The 19149-nt window shown below is 42.1% G+C and overlaps 1 protein-coding gene across 1 annotated transcript; it reads left to right on the plus strand.

The window, feature by feature from the left end:
• Positions 1–16149: 16149 nt before the first annotated feature.
• On the plus strand, positions 16150–17431 carry LOC106589227 (cholesterol 25-hydroxylase-like protein). The gene has a single exon (XM_014178944.2). It carries the CDS (start codon positions 16150–16152, stop codon positions 16939–16941), a length of 792 nt encoding a protein of 263 aa, XP_014034419.1. The 3' UTR covers positions 16942–17431.
• The last annotated feature ends 1718 nt before the right edge of the window (positions 17432–19149 follow it).

Raw genomic sequence — 19149 nt, forward strand, 5'->3', positions numbered from 1 at the left:
CTAGGAAGTATCACTTCTGTAGTGAATAAGCTCAAAGTTCATACCAGTTCATACCATAGCTCACGCCGAGGTTGGCTTAGTTGACATGTGTGTCCTTCTAACGTAGAGGCTGCAGACCTCCCGTACTGGAACAACGTGGTTATCTTTTCGTCAAAGGCTTATATAGTGGAGAGGGGGGAAGGATGTGTTTCATCGTTTATAACCCCTCCTCTTCACAGGGGTGGGCCACTGATCAAGCAGGGCACTTTCCTTATGAAAACCCAAATCTCTCATTTGGAAGCTAAAATTACATTTCATCTCCGAACAAACAATTTCAATATCAAACATTTCAATTGCATAACAATTCCATGTTACTCTGATAACTAGAGGGTGTATACTTTCTCAGGTACAGTTTATGTCGTCCTGTCATCAATCATAATGTTTCAGATAACAACGAACTTGACATACATACTCATTACGTTCCCAAGCATATTTCCAACTGGTTTTATTACCAAAATATGGTTCCTTTTCCCCATTTGTTTGATGTTCCCAGACTCTCTATATTTAACACAGGCTATTCAAGTCCTTCAGTAGGGTCAGAGAGGGGAAGGGAGAAAGGTATTTATGGGGGGGGGGGTCATAAACCTTACCCACAGGCCAACGTCATGACAGAAGCTTCTAAAGCCATGACATAATTTTCTGGAATTTTCCAAGCTGTTTAAAGCCACAGTCAACTTAGTGTATGTAAACTTCTGACCCACTGGAATTGTGATACAGTTTAGAATAATCTGTCTGTAAATAATTGTTGGAAAAATTACTTGTGTCCTGCACAAAGTAGATGTCCTAACCGACTTGCCAAAACTATAGTTTGTTAACAAGAAATTAGTGGAGTGGTTGAAAAACGAGATTTAATGACTCCAACCTGTGTATGTAAACTTCCGACTTCAACTGTGTAAACTTAATCTCCACTATTTATTTTAAAGTTAACCAGGCAAGTCAGTTAATTACACATTTTATTTATAATGACGGCCAAGGAACAGTGGGTTAACTGCTTTGTTCAGGGGCAGAACGACAGATCTTTACCTTGTCAGCTCAGGGATTCGATTAAGCAACCTTTCAGTTATTGGCCCAACCCTCTAACCACTAGGCTACCTGCCTCACTATAAAAAAAAGCATCTAGACATTATCTCACATTTATTTTAGACTAACATTTCATTTTCAACAGCGGAGATTTGTATAAACATTGCTGTCTGTCTCTCCAACATTTGCAACATTGTTTCCATATTCAAATTTGATCTCCAGCTGTCCCATAGTAATGAACGTGTCGGGATGAGACAGACAAGCAGGTAGGCAGGCAGCATTCCTCAGCCAGTCGAAATCGAAAATCAGCTGGCATAATTTTTATGGATATATACAAAAAACATAGCTAGCTAGCAAGCAAGGGATAGGAGCGTTGCCAGCCTGTATGGCAATGGAACATTTAGAACGAATGACTGGGTCGCGTCCATAGATACCAAACAAAAAGACTGAATGACTGGTCGCGTATCTAGCAGCCCAATATTTGTGTCTGGACTATATCTTGTGGAAGGACTAAATAGTATAAATAAATTCATCAAAATAATGTTTTTAATTAAAATATGTCAATCATTATTTGAATATGTTGGTAACCTGTTGTATGAAAGTGATAATGCCCTTGGATCCAGTGTTTGGAGGATATATTGGCAGGGTTTGCCTAACACCCGTGCCAATATATCCTCCAAACATCGGCTTCTTGGGCATTATCACTTAATTGTAAACTCAAGTTCAAGTGTTCTGAGATATTTGATGACACTTCTTCCTGCAGACATTTGGAAGAAGAGAAAACACCCTTGAGAACCATACAGCCAGAGGCTTGCCTTTTGAATTCTTAAATTCCACAAGACAAATTTGAGCGTTGTGTGTGGTTAATCTTCGCTAGAGATATTTTACTGTACATAAATCTTTCCTCTTTCACTACACAGCAAATTATCCAGTGTTAAATTTACACTTAGAGTTTTAAGTGAAACTCATGCTTTTCAGACTACTTCAGGCCTGCAAGTCACATTATGCTAGCTTGCAAAGTAATGTGTAATTCCTTTTGGAATCCAGCCAGAGTGGGGATATCCAACATTTTGAATTTTTATTCAGCTGCAACCTGAATTCAGAATAACTTCCAGATTGGGAAGACTAAGAGTGATAGTAAATGTACCAACTATATGACGAGGGAACAGCAATCCCTCCTTTTTCATTGTCAATAATTCAACTTTGCCCATATTCTTGGTGAAGAATGTTAAGCTCACTGGTTTGAGACCACGAAATCAACCAAATCCACTAAAGAGCACTTCTAAGAATTCTATATTGAAAATTTGCTGCGATTGAAAAAAATTATAACAAATTATTTAAAAAATATTTGTAAAAATGATTTAAAAAATATATAGATTCATTATAATTTCTACACAGTTTCTGGAGTATTTTTCATAAAAGACAATCATATACAAAAAATAAAAACAAAAAATAGATATTTTTACATAGACACTCCCGACCCATTCAAAACCTCTCGACACACCAGTTGAGAATTGCTGACCGAAACCATCTAAATTGGAACAACCATTTCAGTAACGGGAGCAACAAGCCCAAGTAACAGATTGGATTAGTACATTTTTTGAAATGTTATTTATATTTGGGTAGCATAAGATTGATTAATGAATCTATGAACATGCAAAACAAAGATATTGAATTAAAAAATGTAAAATATCCAAACATTTTTTTTTGCTAAATAGGCGTCTTTGCCCCACCTGCCCTGAATGAGGGGTCGCAACTGATATGGACAATAGTATCCATGTTAATTAGGCCCTTTCCAATGTTTCTGGAATTAGGTGAAAGTTGTGCCAAAATACCCTGGTGACAGGATGCAGACATTTCCTGATTTCCCCATGAGAGGAAGTACAGAATAAAGCCCACTACTTATAAAACTGCAGTAATCAACTCTGACTCGCCCCCATCCACACTTCCACCCTTGGAACCTAAAAAAAAACATGAAGTTGCCAAAACCTTGAATAAAGGAAAAGAACCACTTCCTGAAATTGACAATTTCCCAGAAGTAATTGGGGATTCCCAAACAGAAGAAGGAACAATACAACTCCGCAGTCATCAGACACAAATTTGCTGGCCTATACAATGCAGTACTCGACTTCGTAACGGGCCTAACAACACCCGTGCAAATATATCCTTCAGACACTGGCTTCTCGGGCATTATCACTTTTATACAACAGGTTACCAACATATTCAAATAATGATTGACATATTTTTATTAAAAACTTTATTTTGATGAATTTATTCATACTATTTCATCCATCCACAAGATATAGTCCAGACACAAACCTTGGGTTGCTAGAGACGCGACACAGTTGTTCAGTCTTTTTGTTCTGTAAATATGGACGCGACCCAGTCGTTCGTTGTAAATATATCCCATTACCATACTGGCTGGCAACGTTCTTATCCCTTGCTTGCTAGCTAGCCAACTACGGCTAACTTACAGTCACGTCAAGAAGTTTAGCCAGAATAACAGCAAAGTAGCTGCTTTTGCATTTGTTTAAGCTGTTTAATAGTCACATTTGTGACTCACCACCTGGATTCGGTCTTATGTAGCAACATTTTAATTTCATTTTTTTTTACATTGGATAAAAGTAGAGACTCAGAGCTACAAAATGGTATATCATATATTCCATTTGAAGAAACAATGGGAACATAATTCTTCTTTGAAAGTTGATCAATTTGTAAACTCACTTTTGAGAAAACCGTCTTTCAATGTTTTGGTACTACTATTGGAGAGCCCTTTGTCTACACCCATTCAGCATTGTTCACAACCTCTTAACCCTTAGCCCAACCCATCTCTTTAAGGGTTGATCTGTGTGTTCTGTACTAACTTGCCAGCTACTTCCAGACATCTAACAGAGAGAGAGAACAGCTCACTGAACATTATTCACCCTTGGAGAGCTCGTTAGGCTGTTATGTTATCCAGAGCGTTGGTGACTGCAACTGTGCTGTCAGATTGTCCGTTCCTAAATTCAGAGCGTTTTTCATTCAGAGCTCACACTGGAGGCTCTGGCCAATAAGTAGGGTTGTTCCGAAAGCTCTGACCTCACAACGACAGTCAAGCACCCAAGCTAACTGGCTAACATTGGCTAGCTACTTCCAGACACATAATGAGAGAACACCTCACTGACCCTTTTACTCCCCCTAGCAGAGCTGGTTAGGCAGTTTTCATGTTATCCAGAGCATTGGTGAATGTAACTGTGCTGCTGGCAACAACTGAATTACGCTTTGTTGCCGACATTTACTGACACCGGCCATATTCAACGGGTGTTGAGCATTCAAAAATGTATCAGTTATTCTGCGCTCTGGCACACTAAAACGAGAGTATTTTGTTAAGTAAAGTAGCTAGATAGCTAGCTAGGTAAACAATGCATCCCAAAGCATGATGTAGCGTTAGTTAGCGAGTCAGCCAGCTAACGTTAGCTAGCTAGCTAACAGTACACTAACTTGAAATGAAAATACTTTGTCAAAATTAGAGTGGAGTCTTTTGTTAAGACAGGTAGCTAGCTAGCTAGATAAACAATGTACCGTAATCACAACTCGTGACGTTACTACCATGCATGAATCTGCAGGTAGCTAACCAACCAGTTTCTATGGCTATAACTAGTCAAACAAATGTCTCTGAGATATGAAGAATAAGATCATACACAACGTTAGCTAGTGACTCAGCCAGCTAACATTAGCTAGCTACCCAGCCAGCTAGCTAACAGTACACTTGAAATTAAACCACTTTCTGTCAAAATAAGAAATGTGTAATATCTGAAAATGTAGCTAGCTAGACTATCTTACCAGTATACATCATGTTTGGACGCGTCTGCTGTCTGATGCCATGGGTGGTTGCCCTTAGTTTGATGACGTAATCCAGACTGGCGTTTTCTCCATCTCCTTAGCTACATTACCATACTAGAATTCCAGTGATTTCAAAACTGGGTCCTCCAGAAAGTGAAGAGAATACACATAACGTTAGCTAGCGAGCCAGCTAGATAACAGTACCCTTTAACTAGGTTTATACAGTTTTACTACGCGACACATTTTTAAAAAAGCAACGTTTGACATGATTACCTAGACATACTGACCAGCTCCAATAGACAGACGTGTGCTATATGGCAGACCAATCCAAACTCATCTCTTGGCATGTCCAGCCCACTCATTATCTCAGCCAATCATGGCTAGCGGGAAGGTTGCTGGCTTTTTCCGTGGCTAAACCAACTAGGCTTGTAATTTAATTTTTTTTTATCCGCATTTACAGATGGCATACAAGTTTGATATTAAGGCACATGAAAGTTCACATGTTCGGGAAGGCATTTCTGCCCAAAAAACACATTTTGATAAAAAAAAAATGTTTTACATTCAAACAGCTCTCCAGTGAAGTCGTGACTTGCGATATACGCCTACTTTCCTGAATCGGGTCACATTTATTTGGATACATCTGTCACGCCCTGACCTGAGAGAGACGGTTTATTTCTCTATTTTGTTAGGTCAGGGTGTGGGGTGGGCATTCTATGGTTTATATTTCTATGTTTTGGCCAGGTATGGTTTCCAATCAGAGGCAGCTGCCTAACGTTGTCTCTGATTGGGAAACATACTTAGGCAGCCCTTTTTCCCTCCTTGAGTTGTGGGATCTTATTTTTGTACTGCTCGGTAAGCCTGCAAGACGTGACGGTCGTTTACCATTGTTTATTATTTTGTTTAAGTGTTCTGAGTAAAAAGCAACAACGGAAGCCCGAGAGGCAGCGGCAACATTTTTTGGGGGGGCACACGGGGAGATTGGCGAAGTCGCAGTTGAGACCTGAGCCAACTCCCCGTGCTTACCGTGGGGAGCGAGTGACCGAGCAAGCACCGTGTTATGCGGTGATGCGCACTGTGTCGCCAGTGCGCACTCACAGCCCAGTGTGCTCGGTGCAGGCTCCTCACAGTTGCCGTGCTAGAGTTGGCCGTCAGCCAGGAAGTGTGCCGACTCAGCGTTCCTGGTCTCCAGTGCATCTCTTAGGCCCAGGTTATCCTGCGCCAGCTCTACGGACGGTACCCCCTGTTCACCAGCACAAAACAGTTCGTCCTGTGCCAGCGCTCCGCCCTTGCTGGGCTAAAATAACCATCCAGCCAGGACGGGGTGTGCCAGCCCTAAGCTCCACACCTCCAGTGCGCCTCCACGGCCCAGTATACCCTGTGCCTGCTCTGCGCACCCAGTCTCCTGTGCGTCTCCCCAGTCCGGTGAGACCGGTTCCAGCTCCACGTAGGCAGCCTCCAGTGATGATCTATGGTCCGAAGCCTCCAGTGATGATCCATGGCACGAAGCCTCCAGTGATGATCCATGGCCCGGAGCCTGTAGTGATAATCCATGGCACGAAGCCTCCAGTGATGATCCATGGCCCGGAGCCTGTAGGGAAGATCCATGGCACGGAGCCTCCAGTGATGATCCATGGCCCGGAGCCTGTAGGGATGATCCATGGCACGAAGCCTCCAGTGATAAGCCAATGCCCGGAGCCTGTAGGGATGATCCATGGCAAGAAGCCTGTAGGGATGATCCATGGCCCGGAGCCTCCAGTGATGATCCATGGCACAAAGCCTCCAGTGATGATCCATGGGGCGGAACCTGTAGTGATGATCCATGGCCTGCAGCGACGGTCCCCAGTCCAGAACCTTCAGCGACGCTCCCCAGTCCGGAGCCTCCAGCGACGCTCCCCAGTCCAGAGACTCCAGCGACGCTCCCCAGTCCGGAGCCTCCAGCGACGCTCCCCAGTACGGAGCCTCCTGAGAAGGCCTGCAGCCCGGAACCTCCTGAGACGGCCTGCAGCCCAGAGCCTTCAGCGACGGCCTGCAGCCCAGAGCCTTCAGCGGCGGCCTTCAGCTCAGAGTCTTCAGCGGCGGGTGGCAGTTCAGAGCCTCTGGCGATGACCCACGGTCTGGTTCCTCCGGACACACAGAAGCGGGGGGATTAGCGAGCGGTGTGGGGGCTACGCCCGGAACCAGAGCCGCCGCCAAGTATGGATGCCCACCCGGACCCTTTCCACATTAGGTTTAGGTTTGCGGCCGGGAGTCCTCACCTTTGGGGGAGGGTACTGTCACGCTCTGACCTAGGAGAGTTGTGTTTTTCTGTTTATTTAGGTCAGGGTGTGATATGGGTGGGCAGTCTATGTTTTTTGTTTCTATGTTTTGTTCTGGTTTTCTAGTTCTAGGTTGAGTTTTGATGATCTCCAATTAGAGGCAGCTGGTTTGTGTTGTCTCTAATTGGAGACCATATTTAAGTTGGGGTTTGTCTATGGGATTTTGTGGGTAGTTGTTTTCCGTTTTGTATGTGTTACCTGACGGAACTGTTGGTGGTCGTTTTATTGTTTTTGTTAAGTGTTTCATTAATAAAGTAAATATGAGCACTCTACACGCTGCGCCGTGGTCCCCTTTAGACGACCCTTGTTACAATATGTATGTGCCCTCTGTTCACCATTGTCTTGTCGGTTATTGTTCCCATGTCCGTTGGTCTTGTGAGTACCTGTGCTTTGTTGTTTCAGCTTTCGTGCTGCATGTATTGTGTGCTCGTTATTGCAGGTCTCGTCCCGTGTATTTTTGTGCACTTGTTATTACGGGTCTCGTCCTGTGTATTTATTAGAGGTTTAATCTCACTCTGTGTTTTTGTATATGTGTTTGTTTTGGGCTTCGTCCTCGTGCCTTTCATGGCATGTTGAATTTTTGGGTGGAGTATTAAAATCCCCTATTTCGAATTCCTGCGCCTGTCTCCAATCATTTATACTACGTGACACCTCTGGCCAATCCAACAAACACTCATCCACTTGTACCATAAGACAGAAAACATGACTTTGTACGTAGGACACAGATGGTAATCTAGACTTCTGCCATTGCTTTAGTTTTGTAAAAGCTTAAAATAATGAAACTGATGCTCCTCTTCAAGACATCCATAGTTACGCAACATCTCCTGGAACTTACAAGATCATTGTGTCCTGAAAAAAGCTCAGAAATGAGGCCTCAATTCAATCCGTAGCGCTGAAGATCCGCTTTATAGCAAAGTTTACATTTAAAGGTAATTTCCGATTGAGTCAACGTATGCAGCTTTTACCGTGAATGCAGTCTCCGCTTAACGCGGGAAATTTGCCTTTAAATTTATAGTGCTGTAGCGCAGCTCTTCAGCACTACAGATTGAATCGAGTCCTAAATGCCAAGTTTATGTCCACAAAGGTTTTTGGATTCAACACACTGCCATAATAGCAGTCAAACTACAAACATAACTACACATTTTAGTAGAGAGTTAATAAGTGGAGGAAAGGGTCATTTATAATCTCCACTGTGGTGAAATGTAATGTCTTCTATCTTGGTTGATACATCAAATACTGTCACTTATCCTTCCAAACAGAAAAATTTAAAACATCAATTTCAAAGATTAAAAAAATATAGATCATACAGTAGTTTAATTGCGCACATATACACACGCACACAGACACACACTGATGCTCCCGTATGCCCATTGACCTAAAAAAAAAGATGTTACAATCAACGTCTTTTTTTCTTTTCCCTGAAGCCTTTCAAAAAGATATTACTGATCATCTTGCCCAAATCCATCTCTCTGACGCCACCCTGTGCAGAAATGAAATTCCGCATGACGACCTTGCCATTGCGCAATAACACTTATCTTTATCATTTACATTAAAATAATGTAATTTCTAATGGAAGGCTTCATGTACAAAAATCACAACGAATATATGCTGAGTAGAGGAAAAACACAGTATTATATAAGCATGCAATTAAACAATGTGTCTACTGAAATAGAAAAGCTTTGAAATAGAAAAGGTTTGAAAAGGTTTGGGTCATTTGTTTTTTTTAGTTTCTCAGTATTACAACAACAGCATTACATAAAAATGCATTACCACACAATATTTTTGTAAGTAATAAGCATTGCAACAACATAGGGTATTGTTGTGAAAGTACTAGGCAGATGATATGAATGATAGCGAATGGTGCGAATTACGATTGACTACTGCTCTGATTCATCATTGCTTGTGTGGGTTGGTGTGAGTCATACTTCAATGAAAATACCTCTTTGTATTTCACATTTCACACAGTTTAAGCAATTGGTTTAGATTTGAATTTGCCTGGTCTTGATGTACTCCAAGACTGTAACATTATCTGTCAGCAGTTTTTACTGTACACTGTCAAATATGTCCTGTACATTTTAGTGTCTATATAGTAAATCTGCCTGTGTGCTATTTATCCTTTCTGAGGTCACCAGAGACCAATAAGTGCTCCTCAGTAAACCTTTGATAATCATGACCTCTTTCTCTTGTTTTAAACACATTCCTAGAAAATATTGTTTTACAAGCAAACAAAAGTTCAGTGGTGGCCTAAACATTGATTCCTCTTGAATCAAGTTCAATGAACCTTGTGTATTAATGTTTCTTGAAAGAATTTCAATTTTTCAAGACCATGATGCGTAAGGATGTTTATTTATAGTTGTAAGCTCCAGTTCAAGTGTTCTGAGATATTTGATGACATACAGTGGCTTGCGAAAGTATTCACCCCCCATTCACCCCCATTTTTCCTATTTTGTTGCCTTACAACCTGGAATTAAAATGGATTTTTGGGGAGTTTGTATCATTTGATTTACACAACATGCCAACCACTTTGAAGATGCAACATTTTTCTGGGGGGTGAAACAAACAAGAAATAAGATAGAAAAACCAGAACTTGAGTGTGCATAACTATTCACCCCCCCCCCCAAGTCAAAACTTTGTAGAGCTACCTTTTGCAGCAATTACAGCTGCAAGTCTCTTGGGGTATGTCTCTATAAGGTTGGCACATCTAGCCACTGGGATATTTGCCCATTCTTCAAGGCAAAACTTCTCCAGCTCCTTCAAGTTGGATGGGTCCTCTGGTGTACAGCAATCTTTAAGTCATACCACAGATTCTCAATTGGTTTGAAGTCTGGGCTTTGACTAGGCCATTCCAAGACATTTAAATGTTTCCCCTTAAACCACTTGAGTGTTGCTTTAGCAGTATGCTTAGGGTCATTGTCCTGCTGGAAGGTGAACCTCTGTCCCAGGCTCAAATCTCTGGAAGACTGAAACAGGTTTCCCTCAAGAATTTCCCTGTATTTAGCGCCATCCATCATTCCTTCAATTCTGACCAGTTTCCCAGTCCCTGCCGATGAAAAACATCCCCACAGCATGATGCTGCCACCACCATGCTTCACTGTGGGGATGTTGTTCTCGGGGTGATGGAAGGTGTTGGGTTTGCGCCAGACATTGCATTTTCCTTGATGGACAAAAAGCAAAATTTTTGTCTCATCTGACCAGAGTACCTTCTTCCATATGTTTGGGGAGTCTCCCACATGCCTTCTGGCGAACACCAAACGTGTTTGCTTATTGTTATCTTTAAGCAATGGCTTTTTTCTGGCCACTCTTCGGTAAAGCCCAGCTTTGTGGAGTGTACAGCTTAAAGTGATCCTATGGACAGATATTCCAATCTCCGCTGTGGAGCTTTGCGGCTCCTTCAGGGTTATCTTTGGTCTCTTTGTTGCCTCTCTGATTAATGCCCTCCTTGCCTGGTCCGTGAGTTTTGGTGGACGTCCCTCTCTTGGCAGGTTTGTTGTGGTGCCATATTCTTTTCATTTTTTAATAATGGATTTAATGGTGCTCCTTGGGATGTTCAAAGTTTCTGATATTTTTTTATAACCCAACCCTGATCTGTACTTTTCCACAACTTTGTCCCTGACCTATTTGGAGAGCTCCTTGGTCTTCATGGTGCCACTTGCTTGGTGGTACCCCTGGCTTAGTGGTGTTACAAACTCTGGGGCCTTCAGAACAGGTGTATATATACTGAGATCATGTGACACTTAGATTGCACACAGGTGGACTTTATTTAACTAATTATGTGACTTCTGAAGGTAATTGGTGCACCAGATCTTATTTAGGGGCTTCATAGCAAAGGGAGTGAATATATATGCACGCACCAGTTTTCTGTTTTGAATTTTTTTTGAATTTGTTGAAACAAGTTATTTTTTTCATTTCACTTCACCAATTTGGACTATTTTGTGTATGTCCATTACATGAAATCCAAATAAAAATCAATTTAAATTACAGGTTGTATCGCAACAACATAGGAAAAACGCCAAGGGAGATGAGTGCTTTTGCAAGGCACTGTATCTTCCTGCAGATATTTGGAAAAAGAGAGAACACCCATGAGAAGCATACAGCTACAGGCTTGCCTTTTGAATTCTTATTTCTACAACAAAAGTTTGAGCATTGTGTGTGGTTAATCTTCGCTAGAGATATTTTACTGTACATAAATCTCTCCTCTTAAACTAAATTCTCCAGTGTTAAATCTACACTGAAAGTGTTACATTTAACTCTGGTCCAAAGTCTATACGGGTTCACACTTTTCAACGTTAAATTAACACACTGCTTAGTTTAAACTAAAGCCTTATTTGCCTATTTCCCGGAGTGCCTTGCCTTTCAAGTGAATTGTAGAGTTACAGTGCATTCAGAGATTATTCAGACCCCTTGACTTTTTCCACATTTTGTTACATTACAGCCTTATTCTAAAATTTATTAAATTCTTATTTTCCCCTTCATCAATCTACACACAATATCCCATAATGACAAGCATTTCATTCATAATAAAAACTGAAATATCACATTTACATAAGTATTCAGACCCTTTACTTTGTTGAAGCACCTATGGCAGCAATTACAGCCTTGAGTATTTTTGGGTATGATGCTACAAGATTGGCACACCTGTATTTGGGGAGTTTCTCCCATTCTTCTCTGCAGGACCTCTCAAGCTCTTCAAGGTTGGATGGGGAGCGTCACTGCACAGCTATTTTCAGGTCTCTCCAGAGATTTTCGATCACGTTGAAGTCCGGGGTCTGGTTGGGCCACTCAAGGACATTCAGATACTTGTCCCCCAAGCCACTCCTGTGATGTCTTGGCTGTGTGATTAGGGTTGTTGTCCTGTTGGAAGATGAACCTTCGCCCCAGTCTGAGGTCCTGAGCACTCTAGAGCAGGTTTTCATCAAGGATCTCTGTACTTTGCTCTGTTCATCTTTTCCTCGATCCTGACTAGCCTCCCAGTCCCTGCCGCTGAAAAACATCCCCACACCATGATGCTGCCACTACCATGCTTCACTGTAGGGATGGTGCCAGGTTTCCTCCAGATGTGACGCTAGTCATTCAGGTCAAAGAGTTAAATATTGGTCTCATCAGACAAAATAATCTTGTTTCTCATGGTCTGAGTGTCCTTAAGGTGCCTTTTGGCAAACTCTAAGCAGACTGTCATGCGCCTTTTACTGAGGAGTGGCTTCCGTCTGGCCACTCTACCATAAAGGCCTGAGGAGGAGGAGGAGTGCTGCAGAGATGGTTGTCCTTCTGGAAGGTTCTCCCATCTCCACAGATTAACTCTGGAGCTCTGTTAGAGTGACCATCAGGTTCTTGATCGCCTCCCTGACCAAGGCCCTTCTCCCCCGATTGAAATAGTCTTGGTGGTTCCAAAATTCTTCCATTTAAGAATGATGGAGGCCACTGTGTTCTTAGGGACCTTCAATGCTGCAGACAATTTTTGGTACACTTCCCCAGATCTGTGCCTCAACACAATCCTGTCTCAGAGCTCTATGGACAATTCCTTTGACATCATGGCTTGGTTTTTGCTCTGAGATGCACTGTCAACCGTCGGACCTTGTGTAGACAGATGTGTGCCTTTCCAAATCATGTCCAATCAATTGAATTTACCACAGGTGGAGTCCAATCAACTTGATAAATGGAAACAGATGCACTTGAGCTCAATTTAGAGTCGCATAGCAAAGGGTCTGAATACTTATGTAAATAAGGTATTTGCAAAAATGTCTAAATACCTGTTTTCGCTTTGTTATTATGGGGTATTGTGTGTAGATTTATGAGGATTTAAAAAAAATCTATTTTAGAATAAGGCTGTAACGTAACAACATGTTGAAAAGTCAAGGGGTCTGAATCCTTTCGAATGCAGTGTACCACCAATGACTGTATTTGTTAGTGACAGAGAAATAGTTGTGGCATTCATCCATTTTCAGTCCTGTGGTTCACTAAAGGCATTTTCAGTCCTGAAGTCCTAAACAAATATGTTATCATTCAAATTATATGATTTTACCCAATAAAACACATATTTCATAAAGCCTTATTTTATGGGCATAGTTCTACCCTAATACAGTGGCCTGAAAGTCATGGTTTTCAGGCCACATCAGGCCTGCAAGTCACATTATTCTGGCTTGCTGTAACAAGACTCTGGCAAGAGGGGGGTGTGTGGAATCAGGAGCAGGAGAGCAGATGGGTTCCAGGAAATCAAATGTTTATTACAGGCGGTCCCAAAGGCACAGCACAAACACAAAGGGAAACCGCACAAAATGGAGCATCCACCCAAAGGAAGGAATTAGGTGCACACAGAGGAGAAACCTCGACTCTGTTAACTATCAAGCAAAAATGTCCACGGTAAAACACATACCGCACAAAACGTAACAAATCCCGTGGTGCAGGCACGCTCCCCTTTACAGTACTAATCAGTAACAATCCCGCACACAGCCTAACCTGCAGCGGGGAAATATAAACCCACCGAAATCAGTACAACTAGACACAGGTGTGTAAAACCAGACAGTACTAAATGAAAAAGGAAAATGGGATCGGTGGCAGCTAGTAGGCCGGCGACGACGACCGCCGAGCACCGCCCGAACAGGGAGAGGAGCCACCTTCGGTGGAAGTCGTGACACTTGCAAAGTGATGAGTAATTCCTTTTGGAATCCAGCCAGAGTGAGGAAATATAATCAACATTTTGAATTTTTATTCGCCCACAACCTGAATTCAGACTGACTGCCTGGTTGGGAACACTAAGATATTAGACTACCTAAACCAGTGGTTCTCAACAGGTTTTACCTCGAGACCTGAATTGAACCAGGTTGCCTCAGTCGTTATCCAATATTCACAACAGGATTTTTTTTGTTTGCCAAAATGCAATCTGGAAAACAATTTTTAATGCTATATTGATAGTAAATGTACCAATTATTGGACAAGGGAACAACAATCCCACCTTTTTCATTGTCAATAATTCATTTTTGCCTATATTCTTGATGGAGAATGTTAAGCTCACTGGTTTGAGACCACAAAATCAACCAAATCTGCTAAATAGCGGCGCTAATAACTCTATATTGAATTATAAAAAAATATAGATTCATTATCATTTCTACACAGTTTCTGTAGTATCTAAAAATCTGCCTGCAATAGGGCATGGTAGGAAATATGATAATGATGTGCGTGGTTTTGGTTTAACACCAACACAGTTTGTTTTACACCAATAGGTGTTAATCTTACACTTACAAAGTACATGTAACACCCGAATCAACACTAGAAATGTTACACTGCAAAATCAACACTAGGTAACACTGGCCAATTTGCTGTGTATAGATCAGCACTCGCTGTTTGTTTGTTACCTATGCATAGTCACTTCGCCCCCACCTTCATGTACAGATGACCTCAACTAACCTGTACCCCTGCACACTGACTCGGTACCGGTGCCCCCTGTATATAGCCTCGTTATTGTTATTCTTATTGTGTTACTTTTATTATTACTTTTTATTTTAGTCTACTTGGTAAATATTTTCTTCTTCTTGAACTGCACTGTTGGTTAAGGGCTTGTAAGTAAGCATTTCACGGTAAAGTCTACACTTGTTGTATTCGGCGCGCGTTACAAATAACATTTGATTTGATTTGATCAATATAAAGTGGTTCACTAAGGGCATTGGTTGTAGAAGGCAGATTGTGTGATAGAGGATGGAGCCAAAATATACCCACAGATCCAGTCGGCACTGCCACAGCTAGGATCAGAATTGAGATTTGGAAATGTGCGTGGGGTAAGCTTGGAAAGTACACACTGGATTTTCCATAATGGGAGGATCTCAATTTGTAACCTGACTCCAATGGACCAGTCAAGGAAAGTGTGAACTGAACTAACCTTATCTTAACTCAGACGGGAGAGTCACCACTTGGCTCACTCCCGCTCTCTCCTTGTCATGTGTGTGAATATTAACGATGCCTCTAATATAATGGGTTCCTGTGTAACCTGCTTAAATATGTTTAAAAGTGTGATTCATAGGATAGATGGATAGACTTTTAAGTGGAGATGAGGATGGATTTTAGATCCTAACTAACCCCGAGCTGGTTTCAACATGCAGTTTACAGAAAGTGCTATTAACATCCTCATTGTGCTTACAAAATGTTGTAATTACTATGGTTTTGTTAACAGATGTTTATCAAGAGTAGGGCTTGATAGATCATAAATGACTAATGGTCTATTATCCAGCCATTCACTCTAAATACCAAGGCAGTCGACCATTCAACATCAGGAATGAGAGGTTTCCTTTTCTGATGGATCTCTGGCTCTGACTTAATACTGTTCAGGAACACATCCCTAGAACTGATGAATGGAAAGTTCATTTCATCACACATTGGAATGTGAATAGAAGGCAAACGTGTAGAACGGAAACAGAAAGCAATTAACAGCACCACCCACTGTTTGCATCGTCACTATGCCTAGTTCTCAGCTGTCACGGGAATCCTGCTACACAGGTTGAGTAATCAGAATGTCACAGCTCTGTTGTAACAGTGGTAAAGTCTCTCTGACTGTCAGTGGGTCAGACCTCCATCAGCTCTCACCACATCGTTTGCTCCTGGCAAAAGAAAAATGTTCAACCCAACCCTCCTCCTTGTCCGCCTCTTCCCTTTGATAACATTATGCAATACAGGGAAACGTTGATATTCCTTAGCTTAGAATAACACTCATTTCTGGTTATGAAGGTATTTATTTAATGATTGTATTGAGATTTTCAATGCAGGCACACAGAACAATCATACTCTGAATCAGATAACTGAGCTAAGTGTGGAATAAGTCAAGGGGTATGAATACTTTCTGAACGCACTGTAAGTGAAAAGTCCCCAGGAAGTTTAGTAAGGCTATATAAGGACATCTGTGGGCGGATACCTTTCACAGAGAACTCATTAAAGGGAAGAGCTTTTGCAGGAGGTTGTTTAAACACGCATGTCAAGCTCACACACAACAAGACTGAACACAATGCTTCTACAGAGCCTATGGGACTTCATACTGGGATATAATGCGTGGCTCAGATCACCTTTCTTCCCTGTGCTTTTCTCCCTCAGTGTCTACCTCACCTTCTGCCTGCCCTTCGTGGTGCTGGACCTCCTCTCCCCCAGGCTGGCCTGGATCAGGACCTTTAAGATCCAGCAGAAGAGCCATGTCTCCTGGACCATGATGTGGAGCTGCCTGGCTCTCTCCCTCTACAACCATGTAGTGTTCCTCTTCCCTCTCACTGTGCTGCACTGGTTCTGGAGACCAGCCAGCTTCATAGCCGAGGCCCCCGGAACGCTGCGTCTCATCTGGGACGTGGTCGCCTGCCTACTCCTGTTCGACTTTCAATATTTCATCTGGCATCTGCTGCACCATAAGGTGCCCTGGCTGTACCGGACATTCCACAAGGTGCACCACAAGCACACATCCACCTTCGTACTGACCACTGAGTACTCTGGAGCCTGGGAAACGCTGTCTCTGGGCTTCTTCGCTGGGGTCAACCCTCTGCTGCTGGGCTGCCACCCCCTGACAGAGATGCTCTTCTATGTTCTGAATATCTGGCTTTCTGTGGAGGACCACTCTGGCTATGACCTGCCCTGGTCCACGCATAGACTGGTGCCCTTTGGGCTCTACGGTGGAGCTCCACACCACGACCTGCACCATCTGAAGTTCAAGTCCAACTATGCTCCATACTTCACACACTGGGACAGGGTTTTTGGGACATTGCACAAGAATTCAGACTGAATTTATTAACAGAAGAAAGTGCAATTGGACATCTTGAATATCTTTTATGTTAAAAGGATGGGATGCAGAGAGCATCACTTTGTGATATATTTTATTATATGTCAATGTTATTTTTCCATAGTAAAGATAAAGCTGTGTTTAATAAAAGTATTTTTATTTAAATGTGTTATTTATAATGGTGTTGCTTGAGTGCAGATGTTCTATTACTGTTGTATATTAAAGATTCATGCAATGGACTCTACAATGTACAAACATTTTCAGGTCAAATTTAAAACCCGGGTTTAATTAACCAGTTTAGTCAGAACTGTCAGAATGAATTTGACTGGGATTGAATGACTGAAAACTATTGTGAATGTTTGTGTTGACTTCTCAGTGCTACTAGGTGAGCATCACAGAACAAAATGTTCAGCTGTTTCAAGCTGTATGCAGTATTAACAAGAAATAACCCCCAACATGTTAGTTACAAAACAAGGAGCAATAAAACTTATGACCTAAATATTTGTGTGGCTCGCTTTCATTAATCAAAATGTTTCTGTACATAAGCCTATTTGTTTATACAATGTTTTTGATTTATGGAGATGCCAATTTTCAGATACAGCAATGCTTCATGCAGAACAACCATGATGGTTTCATATGATGTATAAATACATAAACATAATTTGTACACATCAATCTGAAAGCCATGAGTGCGCCACCGTGCGCCAAAGAGATTTATATTGATGCATGTTTCTACTAGTGGTCCATTAGGGCTCGAGACACTTTTAAGAGGCAGATGACTCATAAATCATGTGGTCTAAATGGAAGGATTTTTCTCAAGAAAGTCTTGCTGCATCGCAAATGTGTTATTTTGTTAATCGTGACCTTGTGATCAAAAGAGGTCAATGCTCATTGCAAGATCGAGGAGTTTTTTCTGGACCATGTGACCTGAACAGGAAAAAAGGTTTATACAGTGAGGGAAAAAAGTATTTGATTCCCTGCTGATTTTGTACATTTGCCCACTGACAAAGAAATTATCAGTCTATAATTTTAATGGTAGGTTTATTTGAACAGTGAGAGACAGAATAACAACAAAAAATCCAGAAAAACGCATGTCAAAAATGTTATACATTGATTTGCATTTTAATGAGGGAAATAAGTATTTGACCCCTCTGCAAAACATGACTTAGTACTTGGTGGCAAAACCCTTGTTGGCAATCACAGAGGTCAGACGTTTCTTGTAGTTGGCCAGCAGGTTTGCACACATCTCAGGAGGGATTTTATCCCACTCCTCTTTGCAGATCTTCTCCAAGTTATTAAGGTTTCGAGGCTGACGTTTGGCAACTCGAACCTTCAGCTCCCTCCACAGATTTTCTATGGGATTAAGGTCTGGAGACTGGCTAGGCCACTCCAGGACCTTAATGTGCTTCTTCTTGAGCCACTCCTTTGTTGCCTTGGCCGTGTGTTTTGGGACATTGTCATGCTGCAATACCCATCCACGACCCATTTTCAATGCCCTGGCTGAGGGAAGGAGGTTCTCACCCAAGATTTGACGGTAAATGGCCCCGTCCATCGTCCCTTTGATGCGGTGAAGTTGTCCTGTCCCCTTAGCAGAAAAACACCCCCAAAGCATAATGTTTCCACCTCCATATTTGACGGTAGGGATGGTGTTCTTGGGGTCATAGGCAGCATTCCTCCTCCTCGAAACACGGCGAGTTGAGTTGATGCCAAAGAGCTCCATTTTGGTCTCATCTGACCACAACACTTTCACCCAGTTGTCCTCTGAATCATTCAGATGTTCATTGGCAAACTTCAGACGGGCATGTATATGTGCTTTCTTGAGCAGGGGGACCTTGCGGGCGTTGCAGGACTTCAGTCCTTCACGGTGTAGTGTGTTACCAATTGTTTTCTTGTTGACTATGGTCCCAGCTGCCTTGAGATCATTGACAAGATCCTCCCGTGTAGTTCTGGGCTGATTCCTCACCGTTCTCATGATCATTGCAACTCCACGAGGTGAGATCTTGCATGGAGCTCCAGGCCGAGGGAGATTGACAGTTCTTTTGTGTTTCTTCCATTTGCTAATAATCGCACCAACTGTTGTCACCTTCTCACCAAGCTGCTTGGCGATGGTCTTGTAGCCCATTCCAGCCTTGTGTAGGTCTACAATCTTGTCCCTGACATCCTTGGAGAGCTCTTTGGTCTTGGCCATGGTGGAGAGTTTGGAATCTGATT

This window comes from Salmo salar, chromosome ssa28, assembly GCF_905237065.1.
Source record: "Salmo salar chromosome ssa28, Ssal_v3.1, whole genome shotgun sequence".
Lineage (NCBI taxonomy): Eukaryota > Metazoa > Chordata > Actinopteri > Salmoniformes > Salmonidae > Salmo > Salmo salar.